Here is a 27974-nt window from a genome sequence, read left to right on the forward strand (position 1 = left end):
CTTTTTCTCTTCCTACATGTGAATTGTGAGCCCTACAAGTTGTTCCTAGTTTGTGTGTGTGTGTGCGTGTGTAGATGAGTATATATGCGATTTTCTTGCGTGAAATTTTTTTTGTAAAACTGTACCCATGTTTTTTCTGTTTCTTTATTGTAGTATTTGATTTCCATGTACCCTTTTATATTTGTGAATGTCTTTTCTTGTTGCTCAAGTTTGCCCGGCGACGCCAGCGCTTGCCTTTCCCCTACCAGAAAAAGCGCACAACAGTAGCGTCTTCCGACCCTTCCGCTCCCTTTGGCTTCCATGCATTTGCGAAGCGCGCGCTGCATGTAAAACGTCCCTCGTTCCGCGATGTCACCCAAACAGAAAAGGGGGAACTATTGCTGCGTCGTCAACTGTCACAATAGCCGTGCAAACACGAAGGGGTCGACTCCACCAGTGAAATTCTACCGATTCCCAAACAGATGGTACGAAAAAAGCAGACGACAGGAATGGATTAAAGCAGTGCGCCGAGAAAAGTAATGTAGTGTTCCTACTTAAAATAACGGAACAGCATTAAAGCTTCAGTATGGAACTGGCGTCCATCTTAATCTGCTTTATTTTTCACTTCCTCCTCCTCTTCTTTCCTGCCCCGGCCCTCGCGCTCCTTCATCTTCTGTCCAAAGGCTCATACCGCTTCACCCTTCCCGCTTTCTTTTAATTACCCCTCCTGGGGTAATACTTGAAGACATTCCCAATTGAAGCACATTCAACAGATCCACGTTCACCAGTGTACCAGACAGTCTTCAAAATTCCGTTCTGGGTGGCTGTCTTGGTCACAAAGTAAGGCCCATAAAATTTGGCACTGGAATCTCTTATTCCTTTTCTCACTAGTACGAGGTCGGTGACTTGAATGTCTGGCATGTCTGCTCGATGCCTCTTGTCGAAATTCTTTTTCATTCGTTTTCGGTACCTCTCCTCCTGTGATTTTTGTTGCCTCTCCTCGACAATCTTGAGGTTTTCCAAGAGTCCCAACTCACGGTCTGCCTGCAGAATAGGGGTCTCTCCTGTAGAAGCGTACTGTGGACTGCACCCCAAGCCACTGGTGTAGGATCGGTTATGATGTTTTACGGCTGCTTCTAAAGAACATTTCCATCCCCCAGGAAAACTATCGTACATCTTGATGTATTGTTTCACGTCCCGTATGGCACGTTCTGCAAGCCCATTCGCCGCAGGATGGTATGGCGCACAGAACTTGATCGATACATTGTGATCTCGAGCCCATCTTACTAGCTTTTCACTCTTGAACGCGGGGCCGTTATCGCATACGATTGTCCGCGTAGTTCTAAACATGTCCCTTTCGAGAAGGGTTATGACGCTATTTGCATCTTCTTTTCCTGCTCGTGCCGCGACCATCCTGGTGCATTCATCTATGGCCAGCAGAAAAGCTTGCGTTTTTCTGACTCCTTCCCGTTTCTTGTTAAGTTCGGCGAAATCCAGGTGAACTACTTCAAAAGGCACGTTCGAGTGGCAAGGTAGTATCATGGTGTCCGTAGGCTGTTTATACTTGACTTTGTGTACTTGACACACATGGCATGAACGAACGTACTGACTAACGTCTTTCTTCATGTGAGGCCACGTAAACCTCTTGACCAACTTGTTGTAGGTACGCCAAAAGCCGTCGTGTCCTCCAGATTCTGGGCTATCGTGGTACAAGTAAAGCACTTTGGAAACAAGAGTTGGTGGGACTTGATACCGACCTTCCGTAAAAACCAGTTGTTCTGAGCCTTCCCACAGCTTCACTTCATTGATTTCTTCAGATTTTTCTGTGTTGTTTTGTACCATCAATCTTGATAGAGCATCTGCATCGGTTAAAAGCGGTCCTGGTCGGTGCGAGATGGTAAAGTCAAATTGCTGCAAGTAATTCACCCATCTGGCGATACGCCCTTTAGTTTGGGTCATATTCAAGAGATGAGTGAGTGCCTGGTGATCGGTGAACAAAGTGAACTTCGTACCTTCCAGGTACGTGCGGAAGTAGTCAACGGCCTTCAGAACCGCCAGTGCTTCTTTTTCCGTAGTAGTGTAGTTTGTTTCAGACGGCTTGAAAGTGTAACTGTAGTAACCGACTACGTGTCGCTTTTCTCGGCCAGATGCTTCAATACATTTTTGATACAACACTGCACCAGTCCCATAATGTGAGGCGTCAGTGTTCAATTCAAAGGGTAAAGTGAAATCTGGTATACGCAGAACGGGGTCAGAAGAAATTCTGTGCACCAAGTCACGGTAGACTCTCTCACATTCGTCACTCCATTCAAAGGGAACTTCTTTCTGCGTTAAGCGCGTGAGGCATCTAGTTTTGACAGCAAAGTCCTTTATGAAAGATCGGAAATGTCCTGCCAATCCCAAAAACACACGCAGTGAATGGACGTCATATGGTTTCTTCAACTGGGAGATCTTCTCGACGGACTCTTGTTTTGTGCTTTTGGTGTTCCCATCGAAGACTCTTCCAAGAAACACCACTTTTTGTTGAAAGAATACACTCTTCTTAAAATTAACCTTGAGATGTGCCAAGCTCAAGGCGTTTAACACCTGAGACAGATGGTCCTGATGCTCAGCCTCTGTTTTGGAGAAGACTATAATGTCGTCTATGTACACATTACAAAAAACACCAAGGAATGGCTTTAGGACGTCGTTCATGATCTTCTGGAACCACGCTGGCGAGTTTTTCCAACCGAAAGGGAGCCGGTTGTATTCGTAGAGATCGAATGGCGTGATAAAAGCGGTGTACATTTTTGTTTCTTCGGTTAGTGGGATCTGCCAGAAACCTTTGCATAAATCGATGCGGGAAAAATGTCGGCAACCCCCGGTCTCATCTATAATTGTGTCGATCTTCGGCATAGGAAATGGTATGAGTTCTGTCTGACGATTGAGAACCCTGTAGTCGGTGCATAATCTGAAGGTTCCGTCTTCTTTCGGTGCGATCGTTATGGGAGAAGCGAAGGGTGATACCGAAGGTCGTATGATATCAGCATCTAGCATCTCCTGCAACTCTTTCTTGAGCCACATCTTTCGCTCCCTTGACATATTGTAAGGTGCTTTCCGGATGACGGTCTTGTCAGCGAGTTCGAAAGGAACCTTGTGGGACTTCATCGCCTGAGGATAGCTTCCTATGCATACAAGTTCAGGGTAGGTCGTTGCGATATCCGCCGCGCACTTGACAACTCGTAGATTATCTTGTCTACCTTGATTTGTCTCGTTCCTTGCTACTCCTTCTACTAGAACCACATCGTCCCAGTACACGTTGATCTTTAGTTTCTTTATATCTGGTCTTGATAGCAAAAAGTCGTACGTTACCCCCTCTATCACCAACACTTCGCTCTCTATTTGCTGACCCTGGAACTCGATGTTTACCAAGGCCCACTGATCATGCAACGTTACTTTTCCATCATAGCCTTGTACTCGTAGAATTCTTCCACTATGCAAGCGATTTGCATCCACCAGCTTGGCATTTATAATGGACACAGAAGCACCGCTGTCTACCAGAGCCATCATATGTTTGTTTCCTACTTTGACGGGAATGTGAAGTAGGCTAGAGCAACTTAAATAAACAGTCTCATTTGGAGTCATCGGGTGGGACTGATCACCCTCGTTTATTAGTTTTTTTTCTGTCGAATACTCCTGAGCTTCAGTGTCGATATTATTCACTCGACCTCTTGGAACACGCCAGGGCAAGTTATCTGTGCGAGTTGCGAGGTGGCTCGGTTCTCGCTGAGCGCGGCTTGACCAGTCCGATTTACTCCGACTGAAACAGCTGCTTGACTCGGCGGTTATGCTTGTTTCCGAAGCTGATGGTATGTTCTGAAGACACGCGAGGAGGTCATCTAGAGTCTTTGGTGACAGTATTTGCACTTGCTTCAACACGTTAGTGTGCAATCCATGCATTATTAAGGCAACTACGGCCGTAGATGGAAGCAAAGGCTCCGCCAGCTTTAAAAGACGGCGTTTCTCAAAGAAGTACTCGACAAGGCAGCTTTGCTCAGACTTGAAATTAAGCGCCGTGTTCCATCTTTCTACTGGATTGCTTCGGAATGCAGTCAAAAACTTTTTCCTCCACTGGCTCCAAGAGTCGTCACTGTCTTCCAGAATGCATGTTTCATACCACTTTCGCGCAACACCTCTCAAGTAAACGCGCATGTTGGTGATTTTAGCCTCATCAGAGAGCCACTTGTTTTTTCCAGCGGCATATTCGTAGAAATCAAGCCAACTTTCTGGATTTGAAGACACACCGTCGAAAGCATCAGGTTCTACGAAATTAGGTGTCGGTCTCTCAGCATTCAGAGAGCTTATAAGAGATGTCATTATTTGGTTTTGTTGAAGCATCTGTTCCTGTTGCAGCTGAAAAGCTTTCAAAACGAGGCTCACCTCTTCCGTCGAAGATCGTGATCCTGAGTGTTTTCGACGCGCTGGTTCAAGAACTAGGTCGTTGAAGGTCGCCACACGCAAGTTCACTTTCACAGCACCTTTCCGTCGTAGTTCAGTAGTGTCTACGGCTGCCTTTTCCACAACCAGGTTTACGAGTTCTTCCGAGCTGAGCTCACGAGGTAGGTCTACCGCTGCTTCGTCTTGAACTTGGTACTTCGAAAAGATGATCTCCTCGGAGGTCTCGTCTATGAAGAACGTCACCCACATGATGGCTTCGATGGCCGGCTGCGCCAAAATAATGTAGTGTTCCTACTTAAAATAACGGAACAGCATTAAAGCTTCAGTATGGAACTGGCGTCCATCTTAATCTGCTTTATTTTTCACTTCCTCCTCCTCTTCTTTCCTGCCCCGGCCCTCGCGCTCCTTCATCTTCTGTCCAAAGGCTCATACCGCTTCAAGTAAGTAAACAATTTTTTAAATAAAAATTAGCAAGCGCACAATGCATTCAACATAACCGGTGTCAATTCCTGCGTCACCGTTCTTCTAATCTATCGAGTTACTGGGAGATGCACGTCCCCATCTTAAAAGTATAAATTACCATAATACTTTCAACTTGCGTCTTTAAAAGAGCACTGTTGAAAAATTGCGAAGAAATATGTTTACGCTGCTGCTATTATTCGATATTGTTGGGGACGTAGTAGTTGAAGCTGTGAACACATGTGGTATTTGGTGATGTGTGCTTATATATATATTTATATCTACGCAGCGCCGACGGAAGTGTGTGGTTGCCAAAAGCTTGGACAATTATTTGTAGCAGACATTTTGTGGGAAACTGCAAAAATGACTCAAGTCTGCACCCGTCGTATGTGCCGACAGTGTTTCCAGCGGCTTACAAGAAACGGGCACCTCACGCAGAAACGGCGCAAAGGTATGATAGGCAGCGAAGCGCATATCTATGCATTTTAAAGCATTCTTTGAGGACTCTTGATTCCTGATTTTAAGCTCAGCGACAATTCGTTGCACGTATGCGCAATTATCAAGTAAAGCTAAAATTGAAGGGTTTTGAAGAGTTTTTTTTTCTTAAGTTTTTCTGAAAGCCAGGCGCTCATCATGATGGTACGCACGCTGTTCGATAACTCGAAGTACCCGCGACGAGGACGGTGATAATGCAAGGAGGGACACGCGAGATAGATGTCAAGTTTGGTGTGGGTCAGAAAGAAGCCCCAAATAGACCATTTATTTATGAAGGGCTGTGTATATACCACACAATAACTTGGATGGGTGCTAGTAAATTAAGGTATCCCAACTAATAGCAGTCACAGCGCAAGAGCCGCTTAACACGAAGCACGAGAAGCTGCCTTACCCATGCATCCAGTAACAAACATAGTGCATAGTACACACAGCAAACCAAATAAAACAGGTATATAATTATGAACGTACAGAAATTTGTACTCACCTCTAACTCCCCGTCGTAAACAGCGTAGTCTTTCACTTGCGAAACGCACTTCGCTTTGACGAGGACGGCGTCGTCTGCTACAACTTGCTTCGCATCGGCTACATGGCTGAACAGACGCTGCCCTTTTACCAAATTGCTGCCACGAAAAAAAATCCTCAATTGCGCACCACGTGCGACGCGAGAATCTCAAGAACACGTGCAGAACCCGTGCAGCTTGCGAGCAAAGAAACACGTTTTCAAGGCAGATTGGCGGGGTCAACACTTGAGTAGGGTGGCTAGAATGGGGAGGTGTGATGAGCGGGGCGCCTTTCGCTTGGCGGAGAGGGTCCTTCGGCGCGCCGATGCCGCTAGGGGCGCTGATGGCAGCGGCGCGGGTAGTGAGCGGCGCACTTCGCTGGTATCGCTGGGTTTGCTTCAGTCGCGCCATAATTTTTTTCGTTAGCAGTCGCACTGTCTTACAAGTATGTCGTCGATCGGTGATTGCGTTGAGTCTCTCTGAAATGTCCGAAGATGTCAACGACAAAAAAGAAGACGCAACGTTGGTGCTTTGTGCCTGGCTGCAACACTGGATATTATAATTCTTCAGGAGAGAAAGTTTCCCTTTTCCGAGCTCCCACGTGTAGTGTGCTGTTCGACAAATGGATTCGTGCTATTCCAAGAGCGGACAAACAGCTTGACGAGAACTCCGCAGTGTGCGAGAAGCACTTCGACCCAAGGTATGTACAAAAAATAGAAGGCACGGTGTTCGCACACCCGAGCAAGAGACCAATTTTGCTTACTTGCGTTCCACGTGTCACATGCTGCATTGCAACATAACCAATTGGCTGTCCTTTTCTCTTTTCTTTTTCACAGATTTGTCGTGCGTACGTTCAAACATAGGATTAATGGTGAAGATGTATACATGCCGCGCGCTGTGCCGACCTTAACAAATGACGCCGTGCCGACGATTTTTCCTAATTTGCCTAAATACTTGACGAAAGCTCTGCCCAAGGAGAGAAAGAGACGGAAAAGCGTGGCTGAAAGTGCTGTTTCGAGTAAAAGAATTAGTGTGAACCACGACAATGTCGAAGAAGGCTCAGCGATTGACCATGACGTGATCGTTTCAGAACAGAACGTCATGTTGACCGAACAGCTGCATTCCTTAAGTGCTATGCTTCACCGTCCTAGCGAGTTGTGGTCGATGCAGAAGTTCGAGCAAACGAATGCATTATGCTACCAGACCGCTAAATTGGACAGAGATTTAACACCTCCTGTTATTCACAACAAGATAGTGTTGTTTGAAGCTGAGGAAGGAGCAGCTGCTCAGTGCAGCATCTTTCTGAACGGGTTCCTATTCAAAAAAAGTGGCTGTCAGACAGTGAGCCAAGCACAGGATCTTCTCAAGTATGCAGACACATTGACACCCTGCGTAGGAATTGGGACAATGGAAGAGTTCCAACCACTGAATTTGGAAAGCAAGGCGAAGCTATCTCAAAATCGTGTCTTCTCCCTTTCTTGCGATGGTTCCTCATCGATTTCGCTACAAGGTATTATGAGATATCGCAGTTGCGCAAACCCTGCCTAAAATATTTTATTTGAGCCTGTAGATACCTGTCCCTGCTTTGGTTAGACTTATCCACCGATTATGGTACACTTTACAGATGGCTCATCTGGACGTTGTACTGCCTGCAGAAAATGCAGAAACCTTCTGAAGGCTCGTCTGCTCCGTCTAAAAAAAAAAAAAGACTAAGCGGCCACTTGCAAGAACAGCTGCACAACGACTGAAATGGGCTGTTCGTACGTTGAAGAAAAAGAAAATGAAGCTGCTTACCTTGCAGGATGCCCTGAAGAAGATGCGAGAAAAGACTTCACAAATCATTGCATCTGTGTTAGAGGAAAAGGTACACTGTCCCATTAAGTTGTTATAGATTCATTACTAATAGCTTCTTAATTATTTCAGCTGAAACTTCTTCCAAAAAAGCAACGGGCTGCGGTGCAGGCTTGTTTTGACGCTGCCAAACGAAGGTCCTTGCGCGGATATAACTACAATAAAGAATGGCTCCTTGAGTGCATCATCCTCAGAATGAAAAGTGCACGACTGTATGAGCATCTTAGAGCACACAGAATTCTTGTCCTGCCAAGCCGTGCTTGCCTTCAAAAATACATCAAGGTATGTGATTGCATATGGTGTGCAGTATAGAGATGGTTCCTAATGTTTTTATCTACAGGGATTCGCTGCTGCTTATGGGTTTAATACCAAACTCCTGAGCTGTCTGAAGAAAAAAGTTAAAGACATGGATGAAATGGAGAGGCATGGGGGCATAGTAGTGGATGAAATGAAACTCTCTGCTCATCTGGACTTGCAGTCGTCCAGCAATATTGAAGGCTTTGTCGACCTCGGCAAGTTTACCGATGCCAATGAAAGACACCGCAAAGCTGACCATGGGCTTGTCATAATGTTCCAACCATTTGTGGGGAAATGGACACAAATCATTGGTAATATATTTTTTGCACTGTTAAGGCACATATGCCGAAGCGTTTTGTAATGCTCTATTTCTCTTCAGGTGTGTTTTCATCCAGCGGGAACGTAAAAGCCAGGCTGTTGACAAAACTTTTGGTAGAAGCTACAATTTTGTGTGAGCAAGCCGGCCTCTACGTGGATTACATTTGCTGTGATGGTGCGCCCTGGAACAGATCTATGTGGAACATCCTGGGGATACGCGCCACCCTCAATGACATTCAGTGCAGAGTTGTTCATCCGTGCAACAAACACCGATTTTTGTACTTTATATCGGACTTCCCTCACCTCATGAAGTGCGTGAGAAACACAATGATGAAGCAGGGCTTCAACACCCACAACGGAAGGGCAAGTTGGCTCTAATATTTCTGTGGAATTTTTATGCATAATGCGTACTTCTCAATGCTAATTTGAATCCTTAACAGTTCCTGATGCAATGTGGAAATTTTACAGGCCCACTGGGATCATGTGTCAACCATGTGGAAACTTGACAGCAGTGCCATCACCTTGAAAGTGGCACCAAAGCTGACTCGATCACATATCTTTCCAAATGGATTCGAGAAAATGCGTGTGGACTTAACATTTCATGTTTTCAGTGCCCAAGTGACTCGGTGCTTAGATTTTTACAAAGATCAGATCGAGGAGCAATACACAAATGTTGAGCCAACAAGACTCGTTATTGGTCTCATGGCGGAACTAATCGAGGTGATGACATCCAGGTTTCCAGCAGAAGCTTTACGGTAAGAGTGAAATATTTACCCTGTCGATAATTAGTCCAGACAAAGTTTCTACGCTTCATACATAAACATTATTTCAGGCTTCACAGCCGAAAGGAAGCTGTGCTTGACCAGGCACTAAAGTTCCTCGATTTGTGGGAAGCTCACGCAAGAGGACTTGGCTTTCTAAGCAAAAGTACCGCAGTGGGTTTGCGTGTGACGTTGAAAAGTACGAAGCACCTCCTGGAGTACCTGTGTGAGGAAGTACATTTCAAGTATCTCATGACGGCTCGCCTAAGCCAAGACTGCCTTGAGCGCTGTTTCGGAATCGTGCGGCAGGCAGGTGGTGGCAATGATCACCCAACCCCTGCACAGTTTGTTGTTATCACGAGGTATTTTATTATCAAATTTTACGCCTTATGTTGCATGTCGTATAAACTTGTTACGCATCTGATTATGTTTGACTGCTGTTGTGAGTAAAATATGCATTGTTTATTTATAGATGCCTCAGCTTCTATAGCCTGGCAAAGAGTCCGAAGGGTGGCAATGTAGCTGACGGAGTGGTGGAATCTCTTCTCTCTCTGGAAGAAATGCTGCACGAGGTGGAAGATCACAACGAAGACAACGAAAGACTTTCATCTGACGTGCTAGAAGTGTCTGTAGATCATGCGTCATACACTGTTGAGCGAAGTGACGCCCGCCTTGTGTATTATGTCGCAGGTTATGTCGCAAGAAAGCGTGTACTTCGTAGTAATTGTGATGATTGCAAGAACGCCTGCCTTGCTTCTAAAGAAAATGTGCCAGGAAATCTCCCAGCCCAGGCAAGCAAGCTGTGGGATCTCGGAGGACTTTTGTATCCGTCGAATTCCTTCTATAACCTGATATTATCCCTTGAGAACAAAATCACTCGCTTCTTGAGCACATCACGTCTTCATGCCAAATCGGCCGTTGAGATGATGAAGGGGATAGGCGAGACGCAACAAATTGGTTGCGCAAAGCATGCTGCTTTTTTGACGAAAAGTGTGGTGCGATTTTATTGCCTCACTCGTGTCCACTTTTTTTTGAAAGGGATGAACCAAAAGGAAGACGAAAAGAAAGGGCGGAGAGTAAAGCCATGCGTACTCTAGTGGCAGTGCATGAATGGCATGCGTGGAAATAAAGTTGTGTTTTTGTGAAAAAGTGTCTGCTAAATTTATGCTGCTGGGAACAATTCTCAAGTCACACGCTTAGCGGTATAGGTAAATTTTGGCGCTCTTAATGCGTGACTCATCTGAGTTAATGTATACATTAACTCAGATGAGTTTTAGCTGCCTATAGGCAGCTAAAACTGCTTCGTTTTTCTGCGGCGAGCAGCGCGCTGCGGCGAGCAGCGCGCGCTCATTCGTACATCGCCTGCGAAAGGCTACCCGCGCCGGTGCGTGCAGCGCCCCAAGCGGCATCGGCGCGCCTTGGGGACCGGTTTCTGCGGCCGCTTTTCACACCTCATATTCTAGCCACCCTAACTTGAGTAACCAGTTTTCACTGACAGCGCCCGGCACTGCAGCGCCTCCCTCGGCGTGGGTCTCCCCTATGAGTGGCACGGCCCAGTCAGGCAATGTTTGCCTTTTGCCGCGTCTCCTTGGACAATTGTTTTTTAATAAACTAATGAAGAAAGAAAGAATCTGTGATTACCACGGGCTACCACGCAGTCTCCTTTCGAATTAAGGCAGGTATTTATTTTGTCGTCTAGTCTACAGAATTAAAGTGGAGCTTATTCTGTAGTCTCAGCCGCATCATAGTCTTTTTCTTTCTCTATGGCCGCATGTTCGCAGAATAGGCACTGCGATTACGGCGATCACAGTCAACGCCTCTTCTATTTCTTAAAGAAAGCGCGTAAAAAATAAAGAACCAAAAGGAACCTTGCCAAAAATAAGAGGAGACGTAACCTCTCTTCGCGCACTTGGCTGCAGCACCGATTTCCCTAGGAAGATCCCGGCTGCGGCGGCTGCATTTCCGATGGAGGCGGAAATGTTGTAGGCCCGTGTGCTCGGATTTGGGTGCACGTTAAAGAACCCCAGGTGGTCTAAATTTCCGGAGTCCTCCACTACGGCGTCTCTCATAATCATATGGTGGTTTTGGGACGTTAAACCCCACAAATCAATCAATCAAATCAATTTCCCTAGGAAGAGGTTCGAACATGGGTGACAGCGGTTGCGCCGGAGGCCAACGAAGCGGATGCGCAGCTACCGAGTGAGATCTTCGTGACTTCGCGGGACTTCGTGTGCTTTGAAGGCATGCACAATGTCAAAATGCATGTCGCCAGTAAACAGATACTTAAAACAACTCCATGTCCACTGGGTTTCGTGGCACTTTCGATGATTGCAGCGCTAGTACAGTAGTAGCGGTGCGCCTGCGGAAAGAGTGTGAAGTGATTTAGCGCAGACTGTCTTGAGACGGGACAAGCCGAAGGGAACACACACACACTGGCGCTAGCTGCACTAAATCTGCGCCAAGTCGCTTCATAGATCTCGTACCAACAAGGCCAGAAGGCCAGAAGTCGACCCCTGTGGATCGCAATGAGAATGCATGGCGGTAATTCTGATGATTGGAACGCCAAGTCTTTGGATTGTCACCACTAGAAACGCTTTGCTGGAAAAGTGTACTGTGCAGGGAGTACTCAACATTAAAATTGTGGATACTCAGCTATGCTTTCAACAATAACATGAAAGGCTAGCTGCATGTGTGCATAGTTGAAATGGGCATTGTTTCGAAGAGAACCAGTTATGCCTTTCTTTTCTGGAGGCATCCTGCTATATTCTTTTTGTGTCTGCATTTGTAATAACTACTCAGATGAAGGAGTTCCAGATTGCTCTTTCAAGAGACGCTATTTTGGAAAGGAAGTATTTATCGAAGTTTAAATTTTTCATTGAAATGAGGTTGACATTCAAACAGGGTCTAATATATGCTGATCACGAAAGATTGTTGCTGAAATAGCGTGGAAGTGTGCGCGGTGTCAAGCAAAACACAATTGCTGCACACACACACACACACACACACACACACACACATATATATATATATATATATATATATATATATATATATATATATATATATATATATATATATATACATAATTACACCGTAAATAAAGGGGAAGCGCAATTTTCCGTCGTTCCATGTATTGCATGTCGTCCATTTGAGTTGATCCTACCCTCACTTTCCTGTTTTACAGGTCTATCCTGATTCCGTGTTGTGCGTCGGTGGCGTACGACACTCAGAATTCTGATATGCTGCCTGTGAATAAAGGTTAGTGTCCTTGATACAGCAAGATGAAGACAGAACCTAGACAAGTGTCCCACTGTGTATGGGGTATCACTGCCCGCCTGGACAGTGGCACGTAGCCCTTGAGCCCGGCAGTGTCGTCTTTCACTAGCTGGAAAGCTAACAACTGGTCATCAGGAGCCAAGATGAGCAGTATGGCCTCCTCATGTTCATCACCATATGTTGTGTGGCCCTGATAAAATGCTGTGTGGCCCTCATAAAATGTGTGGCCGTGCTGCATTTCTCATAATCAAATCATGGTTTTGGAATGTTAAACCCTTGAAAATATATTCTTATTACCGACTATTGGCCTCTTGGAAGTTTGGTTTCACGAACATAACTTTTTACAGCTCGAGAACAGAATGTACACAGGCGTTTATGCAACAGTAAGTAGCATAAACATGTGTGCAACAGTAAGTAAAGCTTACGTACCATTTGCGTAGCGTTATCATCAAAATGTCGGCAACGATGGGGCTCCCGGACAAGTAATAAACTGCATTAAGTGAAGCCCACAGTGGGTGAATGGAAGCTATGTGCTCGGCAAGAACGATTCATCGAGGCCATCCTATGCCGACTCTGCAATTGGGCACACTCACCTCACCCACAAAAGTAATCTACAACAACCTCGGAGAAGAGCGGCGCTTCGAGATAGGTAATAGTGCACTTCAAGTTGTAAAACACTATGTCTACTTAGGGCAGGTAATAACCGTGGAGCCGAACCACGAGATTCAAGTAACTAGAAAAATAAGAATGGGGTGGAGCACATTTGGCAAGCACTCTCAAATTACGACAGGTAGATTGCCGCTATACCTCAAGAGGAAGGTATATAACAGTTCTATCTTGCCGGTACTTAGCTACGGAGCAGAAACCTGGAGACTTGCAAAGAGGCTTCAGCTTAAATTGAGTACGGCGCAGTGAGCAATGGAAAGAAAAATGGTAGGTGTAACCTTAAGAGACAAGAAGAGAGCAGAGTGGATTAGGGAACAAACGGGGATTACGGATATCATAGCTGAAATCAAGAAGAGGAAATGGACATGGGCCGGGCATGTAGCACGTAGACAGGATAACCGCTGGTCATTAAGGGTAACTAACTGGATTTCCAGAGTAGGCTAGTGGGTTAGGGGGAGACAGAAGGTTAGGTGGGCAGATGAGATTAAGAAGTTTGCGGGTATAAATTGGCAGCAGCAAGCACAGGACCGGGTTAACTGGCGGAACATGGGAGAGGCCTTTGTTCTGCAGTGGACGTAGTCATGATGATGATGATAACCTCACCCACAACTTTTTGCTTAGAAGGGAAGGCTTGCCGGAATGTGAAAAATGTCAACAGTCATCAACAGTTTTACATATTCTAATCACGTGTCCATACATTGAAACAGAAAGATGAAAACATTTCACAGCACTATACAAACGCCACACACCGATGCACCCAAATCAAATTTTAAAAGATGATTCACTTGTTACTGTCTAATGATATCAATTTCCTTAAAGAAAGGGGATTCCTCCATAAGCTTTAGCATCAAAAACATATACTGGTTATCACTAGGTAACCTGTGTTGTGTGTGGCACAGCTTAACCTGAGTCACTCTTGCGCTGATAAACCCAATATAACTAACTAGCAGCAGTAAGTAGGTTCTATGGTGTTGTGGCAGGTCTGCCTTGGTAGTTGGGGATTATTGTCTCGCTTAAGATTGGGCAAGGTCTAATGACTGGTCTAATGGAGAGGGGAACCGATGCATGGAAGAACAGGGCAAATGTTGCAGTATTATCTGGGAGCATCAGTTTTCCCAGGTAATGAGTGCACTATTCTTAGATGGGAAGAGCTGTTGTTTGCTATAGGCACCTGTGGCAAGAACTGAGCTATCAACCCCCTGTGATTCATAACATTTCACGAAACTTGGCTAGCGTTCATCGTGTTACCAGCAAGATACGCCTACTGGCAAAGTTGCGGACAGCACCTTTGGAGTTGAGGATTACGTATTTGGTTGTGTAGAAGCTAATGCAATGGCCCATTCTTTGGCCAACTCTGCTTTCTTAATTCGAATTTATCCGCTTGCCTTGTGGTTGCCCTCCACATTTGTGTACTATTGCCATTGGCTGTGTATTCGGCCGCATCGATGTAGGCCACCCACGAGAGTTTTCAAATCTTTCCTGCGTATCCCCAGTGCACCCCTTTCCTTTTTTTTTGTGGTGTTCAAGATGCATGTTTTTGGGTCATGCAAAGATCACAAGGTGCTTCCATATGTCATGGGGAATGTTTAGTTTTGCACCATATTGTGATAAATAGTTTATCCAAGTTTGTTGAGCATGTGCCTACCCATAGGGCTCTATGCGATTTGTGTGGACTCTTATAGGCGCCTCGAGTCTATCGTGCTTATTGGCGCTCCTATAGCTGATTTGTATGGCCGTTTAATGATCTTCAATTTTTGTCGTTTCTGATACTTTTAGCTTAGTAAAGCATTATATTTTTTATGTGGCTGTTGATGAAGGCCAGGATGTGTTGTAGCAAATTGGTCTTTTTTGTACCATAGTGCAAATTAGCTATTCTTTTGATCAGCCTGATTATTGTGTACTGTTTTCTAGTGTTTTTATTGCTTCATTGTTACAACCATTTCCTGCTAAGTGGAATCCAAGGACTCCAATGCTGTTTACCATAGGTAATGGGTTGCTGTTTGAAGTAAGCATGATGTTTGGTCTGTTCGAAGACTTCTTACAGACCCTACATGCAGCCCGTAAGAGCAATAACTGATTTACATGGTGAAAATCGCAGTCCTTCATCCATAATATATTTTTTTTATAACTGCTTGTCGAGTTTCTTATGACCACTGCTTCCACTTGTTACCCACAGCACGTTGTCATCAGCACAAAGGGTGTGCAGTAATGCTTTTATGTTGTTTTGTTCTGCTGGCGGGGCTATTATGGCTACATTGAGCAGGAGGAAAGCTATTTTAATCGGATAGCGTCAAAAAGCTCGTTTCGCAGAAATTCCAGCGTCGGTGTCGTCATTATTGATTGTGGGCGAAAAATCATCATCTTATGCGTGACCAACAACTCGAGAACGGTGCAATTAAAATAAAATCCTTGGTCAGAGTGGGGATCGAACCCGGGTCGTTAGTGTGGCAAGCGGATGTTCAACCACACGGCCACACATTTGCTTGTGAATACAGTGAGAATAACTTCCATTGCTTGGAAATGCAGCGAAAGTAACTTTCATGCTTGACAAACACACACGTCCTGTATACGTGTTCCACAGTACAGCATGAAATATTGCAGCAATAATGTGTGGTACAAGCATACATCGGGCGTCAGAACATGTGATTATCACAAAGACTTCGTGGTTTAAGGCCGATCACCTACTACAAAAGGCGCGCACGCTACTGCGTCTATTCCCTTAGGGTCACAAAATGGGTGCATAGCAAGTTCGAAAAAATTTCGTGCACTAAGTGTTTGAAGCACGCACTAGGAATAGGGCATCGCTATGGCGTTCAACTCTTGGCGAAGCTTTAAGGTCCTCTAATTTTTGTTTAATTTCAGTTGACCAGCAAGCATGTTTTACAAAATTAACCATGCTCACACATTGTTATTTATTGAGAAAGGTCTTGATGTTTTGTTTCTATAACTTTATCTGTACTACAATTTATTTTGCTTCATAATAACCTTAAACTGCAAACCACTCCTTTTTCTTACCACCATACCACTGTGTCACTAGAGATGTACAACAGTTGTTTACTAAGCCTCATGCTACCGGAGACTGTGCACGCAGAATGACATGTATGTACACTGCTGCTACAAATGTGCTGCTCAGTGGCTTTGCATTTTTGTGCAATCGAACATTGAACGAATCTTGCTGAAAGATCTTTGCAGCGAGAAATGTATACCTTAAAGAACTCTCCAGATCATTCAGCTGTTCTTTCACGATAATGCTTCATCATATCTGTCCAGCTTCTTTTATAGCAGGACACTGTGTATTGAATAAAGTAAGACAGTTACAGCACACACACGGCAGCTGCACCTCATCTGCAAAGATCAAGAGCAAAAGATGACAATTTATCAAGACGAAAGCCTTAAGTGCCTTATCAAGCGCGAAAATTGACCATCGGTGGTGTCAGCGACAACACGAGGGATGCAAAGGATTACGTGAGATAGTCACCACATGACGGCATCGAGATGTCACGTAACATGATGCCACAGAATTTTGTCACATGTTGCCACTTGATCAAAGGTAGGCCAACCCCGGAGGCGCTATGAAGCTATGTGAGGTGAAAACGCTTCGAGTGCCTCCAATCTCGTAGGCTGTCCTCGATACCACATTGGATGCAGCAAATCTTTGGGGAGGGGGGCTCAATACATTTGACTAAAAAACAAAGTAACAAGATGGTTTTCACCTTCGTGGTCTTGGGCAAATGCATGAGGACTGTACGAGGGTTTTTTTTTTTTTTTTTTTCATTAAATGGCTAGCCTACCCAAATTCATCTGTTTAGGCTGACGTTGGCCATTCTCTTCGCCCCATTTCAGGAATATGCAGGCTAGTGCTTAAGGCTGGCTTATTAGTCTTTGCCAGTCCTCCTTGCCAAAAAGAAAAAAATGAGAAGCTTGAGATTGTTTGCTCTTAAGTCTTGCCATGGCAACCTAATTAAGATGAAATGTTGCTGAAAATTGCTTGCAGTGGCTAATACAGGAATGGTGCAAAAGAGATGTCTCTGTGGTCAAGTGGCCAACATGGATGCTGCAAGCCAGGTGCCAGGCTGGAAAGTGCGCCGAGAGGTGTCTATACAGTGCAACTTGCTTCCTCCGCCTGCCCCTCCTCCTCTGATACGTACGTATCATATAACAGGTAATACATACCATATTGACATGTAATGTGTGTGTTGGGCTTGTGCTGGTGTGCAAAGAATGATGCAACATATTGCAACTCGAGACAAAGTAGCATATTGTGCTAATTATTCCAAAGTGTGCAGTAGGAGTGCTTATGTAGGAAATGTCGGTTCGAAGGACCATCCCACACTATGTCTTTGTTAACCTACACAAACTCTATAGTAATTAAGCCTACGATAGACCTGTCGCACGGCCACCACTCAACGTCAATGTCCCCTTAGGGAGTTCAACAAAGATGGAGTGGTGGCAGTGTCAAACGGCAATGACAAAGTTGTAATAGTTGCTGCGAGAGGCTCGGCTGGTGCTGTTTGATTTTTACAGAAGTATCCTTATTTTGTCTCTAGTCTGCTTTTTTTTTGTAAATCTTCGTTATGCAGTTTTTACGGAAACACACTATTAATTAGGTCTGAAGTGAACTAAGCATTGGAAATTATTTCAAATGAAGACGCATTTTGCTAAATGTAGCAATGCTGGCAGCGACGCTGGCCAGCTTGTGCCTAATGCTACGTTTGTTTACAGTTGCGCCAAGCTCAACGACTTGTTGTTTTGTAGCCTGCGTACAAAAGTTGCAGCACTGCCAGTCATTCTTCTCACGGGCAAAGACAAATATGGCAACCACACCAACCGCAAGCGCGGACGAAATATTTTTAAATGGCGGTGACCAGCTCGACTCGCGAAGCACTATGTGGAGAGTAGCTGCACTCTGGCGGGCGTATACGGTATTTACTTGCATAATAGACGAACTTTTTTTTTTTTCAGGAAATCCGGCTCAAAGTTAGGGGTGCGCCATTTACGCAGGGTAAAATTTTCGAAAATTTTTTCGGCTCTGTTCTCGCGCTTTAAATATGCACATTTGTCAAGTAAAAGGCGGCTTCATTGTTTACCAATTAATTCAGCATAAAACTAACATACCTACGTACCTTTTAATGAACAAGCTGTCAACTGCACACACCAACGTAAAATTTATTTACACAAAAGTCGTAGGTGTTCCTCCTTTTCCCTATTTGTAGTCAGAGTCGGAGAGTACACACGCATCCTCGCTGAGCGGGGGTTAGTTTTTAGTGTTCGAATCATCCGCACCCCACAACATGTGATCCTCACTCGCATCCAGTGCGTTCGAGATACCTAGATACCTGTCTTCTTGAAGCTTTTCTTGACGACTTCATCGGAGATTGCCTGCCACACTTCCACGATCCAAGTGCACAGAATTTCCACAGGCGGCCTCTTAATCTTCCTGGAGTTTGCGGACGTTGTCCTCCAGCCATCCAGGTGGTGTACAGTCTTCGAACATTGTCCTTGAAAGGCTTATTCAAGGACACGTCCAAAGGTTGCAGTATCGATGTCAGGCCGCCCGGAATCACTGCCAGATCTGTGGGCAGCTCCTTTAGCTCATCTCGTATGCAGTGTACTAGGTGCCCAAGAAAACTGTCCAGAAAAAGCATGGATGGGAACAACAGACTACCCGGCCGCCGACTTCGGACTATTTTCACCCAATCCACCATGAGTTCCGTGCTCATCCAGCCTTTTTTCTGGACTCTGACGTAGATGCCTTGAGGGAAATAGGCCTTTGGGAGCGTCTTATGTTTAAAAATAACGTAAAGTGGTAGCTTGCGCTCATTCCCTGTCACCGTCAGCATTACGGTGCATCGTTGTTTATTAGCGCCAGACGTTCTGACGATGATGCTCCGTGTACCTTTCTTTTCCACTGTTGTGTTCCGCAACATATCAAAGCAAACGGTGGTCTGATCCGCGTTGCCGATCTGGGACAAAATGAAGTCTTTCTGCTGTGTAAGCTTTATAAGGAAGCGGTGGAAGTCCACCACTTGGTCCTCGTATGCTGGGGCGAGACACTTGGTCCTCATATGCAACGCAAGGTGTGAAGGTGGAACACCATGTGTTCCACCTTCACACCTCGCGCTGTGAAGGTGGAACACATGGTGTTCCACCTTCACAGTGCGAGGCCATGGCGCTGCATGAAATGAGTTGTCCATCCGGAGCTGGCTTTGAACTTTTTTGCTTCGATGCGCTGCACTCGGGCTATTCTGCACGTCTCAGTCTGCACAATATCCAATGACACAGCACAGCTGTCTTGTCCTAGCTCCCGTACATGCCGGCCAGTTGCTCTTCGACATTCGGATACCTGCCGGTCTTGGCACCACGAAAAGCCCGTCGTGTCGTCTTCGTCACCTTAAGCTCTTCATCTTGATTCCTCCAGTAGTGAATACTGGTTGCTCCAAAACCGAAATGCCTGTTTGCAGCCAGGTTGCCGTGCTGCAGCGCGTATTGCACTGCCTTCAGTTTAAATCCAGCCGCGTAGCTTAAGTACTTCCCCATGGTGGAATTAAAGTTGAATACTTGACCACAACATATGCACACCGCTTGCAAAATGGCGTTGCTTTCTTTTTCTCTGATGGTGGTGATGGCAACTGAGCCCCAGACATTGTGCACATGACCTCTAATGAGTGTGGCGATTTGAGAGGTATCAGTAATTGATGAAACAGCAGTTTTTTTTTCGCTCATGGACACTTTTTTTTTAAGTTTTGTTTCGACAAATACGTTGTATAGGTCATTGCACTTAGCGTATAAACCGGAATATAAGTCAAGATATTTTCAATAAAACAACGAGCTAAAGTTGCCCCTTGTCTTGTATAGCGGTATCTAGCCGACAGTGCGCCGCTGTCTGGCAACATGTAGCTTGCTTGTGCATGAGAAGCTGGACAAGGCCATATTTGCACTCAAATCCAGTCGCAGGTTTTTTTTTTCACGTCTGTTTTTTTGTGTTCGTGATTTGCCTTCTATCTGTTCTAAGTTCTCGCTCCGCTTGACATTAAGTTTCATTTTTAGTAGTCTTTTTTTCATTCACTGAATATGAGTAGCGGTACAAGAAGGCAGTACTCAGCTGCGTTTAAACTAGAGGTTCTTGAGTTCGCAGAAGCGAATGGGAATATGGCTGCTCAGCGCCGCTTTGGTGTCTCAAAAAAAAGCGTGCACTATTGGAGGGTGCAGAAAGGGAAGCTGCAGAGGTGCAATTCTCGGAAAATGTCATTTCGTGGGTGAGGTGTGGTTCATCCCCAGCTGGAGAATACGCTAGGGAACTTTGTGTGGGAAGTTCATGAGTGCTCTCTGCCAGTGACCGTGCATACCACTCTCAGGAAAGCCGTGGAACTCGCTCGAGAATCTGGGCTCACGAGAGAAGAGTTTCGGGCACCAAACTCTTGGGTGTGTCGATTCATGAGACGCAAAGGATTTTCTTTCCGGTGGCGCATATCCATTTGTCAGAAGTTTCCAGACGAGTTCGAGGACAAGCTTATAAACTTTTCGGGGCTTCGTGAACCGGCTTTGGGAGCAGACCAACTACATGATGGTGCAGATTGACAATGCCGATGAGACCGCCGTGTGGTTTGACATGCCTTCATCGACCATGATCATGCAGCATGGCGCCAAGGATATGGAGCTATGAAGCTGTTGTCCACTGGCAACGAGCACTCGCGCTTTACCGTCATGCTGGCATGCATGGCAGATGGTGGAAAGCTTCCACCCTTCATCATTTTCAAACGTAAGACAATGCCGAAGGAAGTGTTCCCGCCCGGTGTTGTCATTCGCATCAACAAAAAGGGATACATGGACGAGGCCATGATGCTTGAATAGATACGAGTAGTCTGGAATCGTCAGCCAGGTGCAATGTTGCGTCTTTGCAGCATGCTGGTGTTAGGTGCGTTTTGTGGTCACTTAACCGACACTGTGAAGCCGCACTGGGCGATGGAAAACGAACCTCGTCGTGATACCAGGTGGTATGACGTCCACCTTCAACCGATCGACGTTGTGCTAAACAAGCCGTTCAAGGACCGAGTGTGACTGGAGTACCAAAAGTGAATGTCCGGCGACAACCCAAAAACACCAACGGGCCACCTACAGAGGCCTCCACTTGCGACTGTTTGTGGCTGGGTGCTTTCCGCCTGGCGTTCCTTGCCAGATCCCATGGTGGAAAATGCTTTCAAGAAATGTTCCATCAGCAACTCGCTGTATGGCACGGAAGACAACGCGCTGTGGGAGGCGGCCAGCGACAAACTCTCGTCTTCAGAAGACAGTGGTGCTTCGGCTGACGAATAGGAACAGTTGCAATGGTGGTTGAGGGGAGCTCTGACGATCGGGGTGCGGTACGCCCACTTCGCAAATAAATGTGGTTCAACAATTTCGGGTTATTTTCCTTTTTCTTTTCTTTTGCGGTAACCTGAACTTGGGGGGGTCGGCCTATATTCCCACTCAACCTATAGTCTGGTTTATACTGTAGAATTTTTTTTTATATGCTTGTCAATTCGCCTTCTTTTTTTCTTCAGGGTACGGGGACCTCCTTCCAATTACCGCTGGTGGCTAGAATCGTTTCTAATCGCGGCCAAGTTTGGGGTGCGCCTATTATGTGCAGAATTTGAAAAAGCGAATTTTAGGCAACCAAACTAGGGCTAGGGGTGCGCCTATTATGCGAGTGCCCCGATTATGCGAGTATATACGGTGTGTATCTAAAGAAATACACATTATGAATAAGTACTGTGACGAAGAAACGTTCAATATTGCCAGACTGTATTATTGTTTTCACTGCAGCAATTTAGTGCTCAAAATTTTTTTCTGACCTGCAGACTACTGGGGACGAGAGTACCTCGTTCCGCTGCAAATGGCGATTGCTGAACTTCTTTGAAAAATGCTCTGTTTACCTTCTTTTGCGTAAGGGTGACCGTGTGACATGAACCGCATCTCCCTGTTCGTAAGGACAAAAAATTTAAATTGTGTTCGCGGGTGCCCGCGTCACAGAGGTATAAGAAAGGTTGGTGTGCTATTTAACCATTTGCGGTCTGAAACCTTTCCCCACTTTCCGGCTTCTCTGGTCTGTAACAGTAATCACCACTATCTGGTGCTGCAAAGAAAAACAGACTGTGCAAGGAAACCTTTTGGCATATTTATTTTTTCTGTTGCATTATGTACTGAACTCCGTATGGATAATGATATAAAAACCGCTTGCACTTGCTGGGAGTCTCATCAAAGTTGAGGCTTCGTGGACCTGCAGGTCTCTCTCTCTCTCTCCACACCCTGCTTCGGCAACATATCTCCGCAAGCCGTCGCTTGCTATGGCAATGATAAAGCTATAACAAAGAAGACAAGAAGTGCTTCTTTCGCAATTTGCATAGGCATGCATCCCGACATTTCTTTTATTGCTTTGAGAACTAGACAGCTATTTTTCTTTGCCAATCAACCAACATTGATGCCAGGAAATCTTTTAGCCTTTCCTGCGGCTCCATGACGACTAGGCCACCTTTCATTACAGTGCCTTAAAGGGCCTGTAAACGGGCTCCGACTTTTTTTTTACCCCCCCCCCCCCTCACACACACAAGCTCTGCAATTCGTAGATTAGAACGCAGCGATCACGTTTCCTAGTTATTACAGCGCTACGCGCCGCGCAGAGCCTCTATTTCGAAAAACAATTCCCGCGCATCTTTCCTGCTCCTGACCGACCCCCTTGCATGCAGGGACGTCAACTCGACGATCGGCGATGTGACGTAGCACGCAGCTCAATGAAGCACCTCGCCGATTGATCTATATCAGGTGTGAAAAAACTGTAGTGAAGTCAACATCAGTTCCTGTTCCCACCCACAGCTACGAAACAGCCCTTTGTTTCTTGGCACTGCGGTGAAAGAACCAGCCTCGCAGTTGTCATGTGCACGTGTACACTCATCGCTGTTCTATAGCGCCTGTGCGCACGTACGAGCTTACTTCACCCTTGACATGAGCAACACGGGTAAAAAGCGTTGCTCTGTCGTCGGCTGCTAATCGAGCGACTGGGCAGCGGAGAAGCGTCAGCACCAGGTGCCTCTTGATGGGTCCCTGCGCAATGCATGGCTAAAGTGAATCGGCCATCCAGCGACATACGTCGGGGACCTCATTGTTTGTAGTCGACACTTCGCACCCGACGCTTACACAGTTGACTCGCTGCTGTAGCGGCAAACTGTAAACAAACAACCACGCTTCGCAGCAAGAGGAAGTACGTTGCGACTGATCGAGTTCGAGGATGACGTCAATTGCTGACGAAGTGTCACGTTGCCGAAATGGGCGGAGTCACGACGATGGGGTACGTCTTCCCCTTCATGGAAGAAAGAAGGGGGGCGAGGCCGTGCTAAAATTTGAAACCAGGTTAGACCGATGTTCTAACCCCTGTAACTTCCTTAGCATAGCACGTATTCGCAAAAAATCTTGCTGCAGCATGTTCGCGAAGAAAAAGTGGACATATATCTCTTTTAAAAAATTTTTAAACCTCAGGGCTATTTACTAGCCTTTTAAAGGCCAACTGCAACGAAATTTGGCACTTCGCAAAAAGCCTATATTTATGTAGTCTAGCTGGAGCTAGTTCTGCCTGCCAAATGTCGCCTTCGAAATACCAGTGTTTACCTTAAAAAAAATCTTGCAAAAGATTGTTTTAAAACCGAAACTAGAAAAAAACGACGCCATTACGGCTGGCCGGAAGTGACGTAAACAGCAGAAAAATTGTGTGCTCCGCGCTACTCGAGCACGCACATTGTCATAGAGATTCATGCAATAATACCTAGAGGGGAATTCGGCGCTAGTGTCTACGCGGGCTCCTACAGCGGCTGTTGTACCCACACGGGAATTATGGGAAGTACAGGCTTCGGTTTCGCTTCGGATAGATTACCTTCTTGAGATTTGCGACGCTTCTAATCTGAGTGTGAAACAAAGTGATAAAAACTTAGATTTAATTGAAACTTGCTTCAAATATTTGTACGCAAACTTAGTAGTGCAAAAAGTTTTCGTGAACAGGCGGCAAAAGTGAAACCTGGGCAACTTACACAATTAGGGTAAGCATCACTCTGCCATTGTCTTCTAGATTTGGCATCAAGATCTAATAAGTTATTTTTTACACTTGAAAACAAACATGCTTGTTTTTTTCTTAAAAGTATGTAAGATCTATTTAATTTATGGAAATAGCAGTACACTATTAAGTGAGAAATACTTATCGTTTAGTCTTCTGCGACGCTAGGTGCATCTGTTCCAGTGGTCTGTTCCCAACGCTCCTCTGGTTTTGTTGTGAAGTCGAGTGAGCAGAGTGTGACGGTGCGTCTATTTACCTTCGTCATTGCTTTGCAGTCGATTTAAACCAGTTTAAGTAGATGCACTCGTGAAAACATGAACTCGAGGCAACTCCTGCACAGGCATGATATGCTATATCTATTTGCAGTGGTCAGTAAGTGACCGTTTAAACTGTCAAATACGACTCGTAAAGCTCGAACACCACAGCAAATCAGGAGACCTAGTAGTCGTCAGCCTCTTCGAACAACAAAGGCACTACTCCAGTCTGTTTCACCGCACCCCACTACCCGCTCTGCGCGAATAACGAAACTGAATCTGTAAAAAAAAATCCATATACATTTCGCTAGCTAACCCTATCCTATCCGAAGCATGTACGTCCCATAATTCCCATGGAGGTACACGATCTCAGTGCCAGATTCCTCTCTGGTTATTATTGTATGAAACTCTATGCACATCGCGGACACACCCCTTAGGGTGTGTGTTTTTTTATATGTAAACATTGGAAAGCTGCGTCTTATTCTCTTATCGAACGCTAGTCCGGACTTCCCGCTGTTGGGTTTGCAGTGTCTGACCCGTGTATTCAGAAGTGCTGCTTGACTTGAACTTGACTTGCCATCGACTTCGATGCAGCACGAACGTGCTGTTTCAAACCTGCTGTCCTTTGGCAGTGCCAAGACAGCACAAATGCACAGATGCATTTCAAACGCACTGCTTTGAAAGCAGTTTCAACGCAGGAAAGAGCGATACAACGGCAGAAAGGATTGTTCACAAGGAGTGATGCGGCGTCGTTCTGTAGTAATCGTCGTATCCGGTTCTGTCCGATTTGCCTGGGCACACGGCTAGAGCTCCGCGTCCTCTGCTTGCTGGCTTTTAGAGCACCAATTATAAATTCAATACGCGACTGTAAGCATTTTCACTGTTGTTATCGTAACTAACCGTATAGATACTACTAATCGTATATATGTACTGTTTATAGCCTTTTCCGCCCAAGTAAAATTTTGTTGCAGTTGGCCTTTAAATCTGATTAAGGCTAGTGAATGAAGCACGTTATGATCTTTTCTCGTCCTTTTGCTTTTTCCCTTCCTATGAAAAGGCATCTTAAGGAGTCAAGTTCAGGTCGACTCATGAATAAAGGCCTAAATTACCGTCTTCATTACCGCCATAAAAGGCACGCAAAAAAAGAAAAATGTGTGCTTCACAGAGAACATCGTGAAAGTAAGAGCGCTCAGATGTCAAGAAAGTCCGAGGTGAAGAGTGTGCTGTGGCCTTGTGCGAGAAAAATGAAACATCCATTGCATGATGAAGTTCATTTATTCCTCAGTAGATGGCACTTCATGTACAAAAAGCGTGCACGTGCTTCACAGTGAAAAAATGCGCTAAAAATAAATGCCAAACACCCTCAGCTAATGGTTTGACAGTGGACTACCGCAGCAGTATTCCGTTGCCCGACAGGGGCTGGCAGTGGACCGCGGTGGTTTCAAGCCACTTCAGGCATACCACAAATGAGGGTTTATCGTCCATGGGAACTTGGCATAAATCATACCATAAATGCTTTTATATGCTGTGTTGTCATGGTGTCTCAAGAGAACCGGCAAACGGCCATTGTATTTGCCAGTGCATTACAGTCTCAATGGTACAACTTTTTTGCTAAATTGAATTGACCGTGGTCTTCTGCACCATCCTGTTCTAGGATGTTGTATTAAAGACAAAAGATACACTTTTGCCGGAAGGACAACGCAATGATTGTGATAACAATTGAAAATGAAGGAAGTCAAAATTCTTGAGGGGTCGTTTTTTTTGTTTGATAGAATATCAACGCGAATTAAAGACATCATTGCCAAGGAAAGTATAAAGGACGTTGTTAGTAGTAAATATAATTGCGAAAAAAAAATGCAAGAAAAGGTAACTTGCTGCGGACAGGGGCTGAATCTGGGGCCTTCAAATAACAAGCCCGATGCTCTACCAGTTGAGTGACTTTGGCGATCGTCCCCCCGTCCACTTTGGGCGATGAGGGGGTGTACTTATGGACCACAATGTGGACGGGGGATTGCATAAAGGTGACCAGTGCTGTTTCTGTCATTGGCAACTTATATTTTCCTCCACTTTTCTTTCTTTGCACTTATATTATAGTTACTGCAATATAACATGCCCCATGCTTCCCTTCACTTTCTTGTCTGTTAGTTTTCATTCATATTGTGTCAAGCAACGAAAAAAAACGAGCCGCCGATATTGCCCTTCTTTCTTTCGAGGAAAAGATTGTGTGTAAAGCTTTGCATATTAGGTATTAAGCTCAGTGGCTGTGACTCAGCTACTATATATATTTTTTTTTATCAGCATTGTTTATCGTGTGTATTTCAATAGAACAGTGCAAATTGTACTTTCGCAGCTTCTGATCCTGGAGGTGCAAAGTCATCACAAGCATTGAGTCAGAACGACTCGCATTTTCTGTCGAGGAATGCAGTGGAGCAGCATAGTGGAACAACTGAATCTTCCAAGAAAGTGAGCAGCAGCAGCAGTGGGACAACTGACAGTGCCGAGAAAGTGGGCAGCTGCAGTGGAGCAACTGACGGTGTCACGAAAGAGAGCAACTACAGTGGAGCAACGGACAATCCCGAGAGATTGGGCAACTATAATGGGGCAGCTAACAGTGTCGAAAAAGTGAGCAAAGGTAGGGGAGGATCTGATGGCGCCAAGAAAGTGAACATTGTCATTGAGCCTACAACGAAAGTGGAGTGGCTACACTGCGAACTGTGTTCTTTCACAACGAAATCGAAGTACACATTGAGGGACCACATGTTGGCTCACAAGGGGGATAAGTGCATCCAATGCCCCATCTGTTTAGCGAAATTTGCGAAGAAACATAACGTCGTTCGCCACATGCAACAGACGCATCCCGATGGGAAACTGTACAAGTCTGAGCTGTACAGGTGTGACCTGTGCCCGTATAAAACAGTTAATAAAGACGCCTTGGAGAAGCACATGGAAATCCATATGAAAGGGAAGGAGCATACATGCGACGTGTGCTCGTACGTCGCTAGTCGTCCTTCTTTAATGGTGCGGCACATGCGCAGTCACACGGGTGACAAGCCATACAAATGTGAAATGTGCACCTTTGTCACTGCATGGCAGGGAACGCTAGAGCGACACGTGCTGAAGAAGCACTGTCAATTGTAGATTTCTCCAGGCACTTGCATGTTTTACTCTTGAGCCTTAAAGAAATGTGTAGCGTCTGACTCGAGTCTACGAAAAAGAGCCATTTTGTTAGCACGAAAGTGCACTGTTTTTACAATCTGATGCATTTAAAAGGCCTATCAATAGATTAGTACCTTGACTCAGAGGTCAGATTTGAGCTGCTACTCAAGTGATTTTGAAAGCTACTGAGCCAATGGTCTTATCGAATCAACAGAGAATCTTCGAGCAATGGAATAAATAACAGTGTGAACGCGCTCTTTTGTTCGCAGTGTGCTCAATTCAACATTGCAAAAGGAAATCAAACCAGTAGGCTCTAAATATTGTATATCCCCTTGTGCGACAGTGGCTTTTTTGTGTATGCGACTTGTTTATACTAGCTGTGTCAACATGTGGCAAAAAGAGAACAATATACAATGTTGAATAAATGAATTGAACCTTCAGTATTTTC

At 45.3% G+C, this 27974-nt stretch overlaps 2 protein-coding genes and 1 long non-coding RNA gene across 7 annotated transcripts in view; 2 read left to right on the top strand and 1 right to left on the bottom strand.

The window, feature by feature from the left end:
• LOC119163202 (uncharacterized) overlaps positions 1-6245 on the bottom strand; it is a 47043-nt gene extending 40798 nt beyond the window's left edge. For both annotated transcript variants that reach the window (XR_012886204.1, XR_005108672.2), the window contains exon 1: positions 5855-6245. This is a non-coding gene — a long non-coding RNA (uncharacterized LOC119163202). The remainder of the gene's footprint in view (positions 1-5854) is intronic.
• LOC119163201 (uncharacterized) lies at positions 213-27964 on the top strand. 4 transcript variants are annotated; one of them, XM_075873898.1, is made up of 5 exons: positions 213-515; positions 5165-5326; positions 12282-12355; positions 17034-17201; positions 26721-27964. In XM_075873898.1, the coding sequence occupies exons 1-5, from the start codon at positions 349-351 to the stop codon at positions 27506-27508; spliced, it is 1359 nt and encodes a 452-aa protein (XP_075730013.1). In that variant the 5' UTR covers positions 213-348; the 3' UTR covers positions 27509-27964. The 4 variants fall into 4 exon arrangements, with proteins under 4 accessions (XP_075730013.1, XP_037271049.2, XP_075730014.1 ...); XM_037415152.2 differs by having other exon boundaries at positions 228-515; positions 17034-17183; XM_075873899.1 differs by lacking the exons at positions 213-515; positions 5165-5326 and adding an exon at positions 10955-11338.
• Positions 6365-7923, top strand: LOC142771913 (uncharacterized). Its single transcript, XM_075873900.1, has 3 exons — positions 6365-6570; positions 6707-7380; positions 7495-7923. The coding sequence occupies exons 1-3, from the start codon at positions 6365-6367 to the stop codon at positions 7581-7583; spliced, it is 969 nt and encodes a 322-aa protein (XP_075730015.1). The 3' UTR covers positions 7584-7923.
• Positions 27965-27974: the final 10 nt, after the last annotated feature.

This window comes from Rhipicephalus microplus, chromosome 9, assembly GCF_043290135.1.
Source record: "Rhipicephalus microplus isolate Deutch F79 chromosome 9, USDA_Rmic, whole genome shotgun sequence".
NCBI lineage: Eukaryota > Metazoa > Arthropoda > Arachnida > Ixodida > Ixodidae > Rhipicephalus > Rhipicephalus microplus.

Bases quoted from the DNA above. Each gene is read 5' to 3' on its own strand.
- LOC119163201 (XM_075873898.1), top strand. From the start codon at position 349: ATGTCACCCAAACAGAAAAGGGGGAACTATTGCTGCGTCGTCAACTGT. The intron at 12,356-17,033 runs GTTAGTGTCCTT...AATTGCTTGCAG, and splicing joins TATGCTGCCTGTGAATAAAG to TGGCTAATACAGGAATGGTG. The intron at 17,202-26,720 runs GTAATACATACC...GTACTTTCGCAG, and splicing joins ACGTACGTATCATATAACAG to CTTCTGATCCTGGAGGTGCA.
- LOC142771913 (XM_075873900.1), top strand. From the start codon at position 6,365: ATGTCAACGACAAAAAAGAAGACGCAACGTTGGTGCTTTGTGCCTGGC. The intron at 6,571-6,706 runs GTATGTACAAAA...TCTTTTTCACAG, and splicing joins GAGAAGCACTTCGACCCAAG to ATTTGTCGTGCGTACGTTCA. The intron at 7,381-7,494 runs GTATTATGAGAT...TACACTTTACAG, and splicing joins CTCATCGATTTCGCTACAAG to ATGGCTCATCTGGACGTTGT.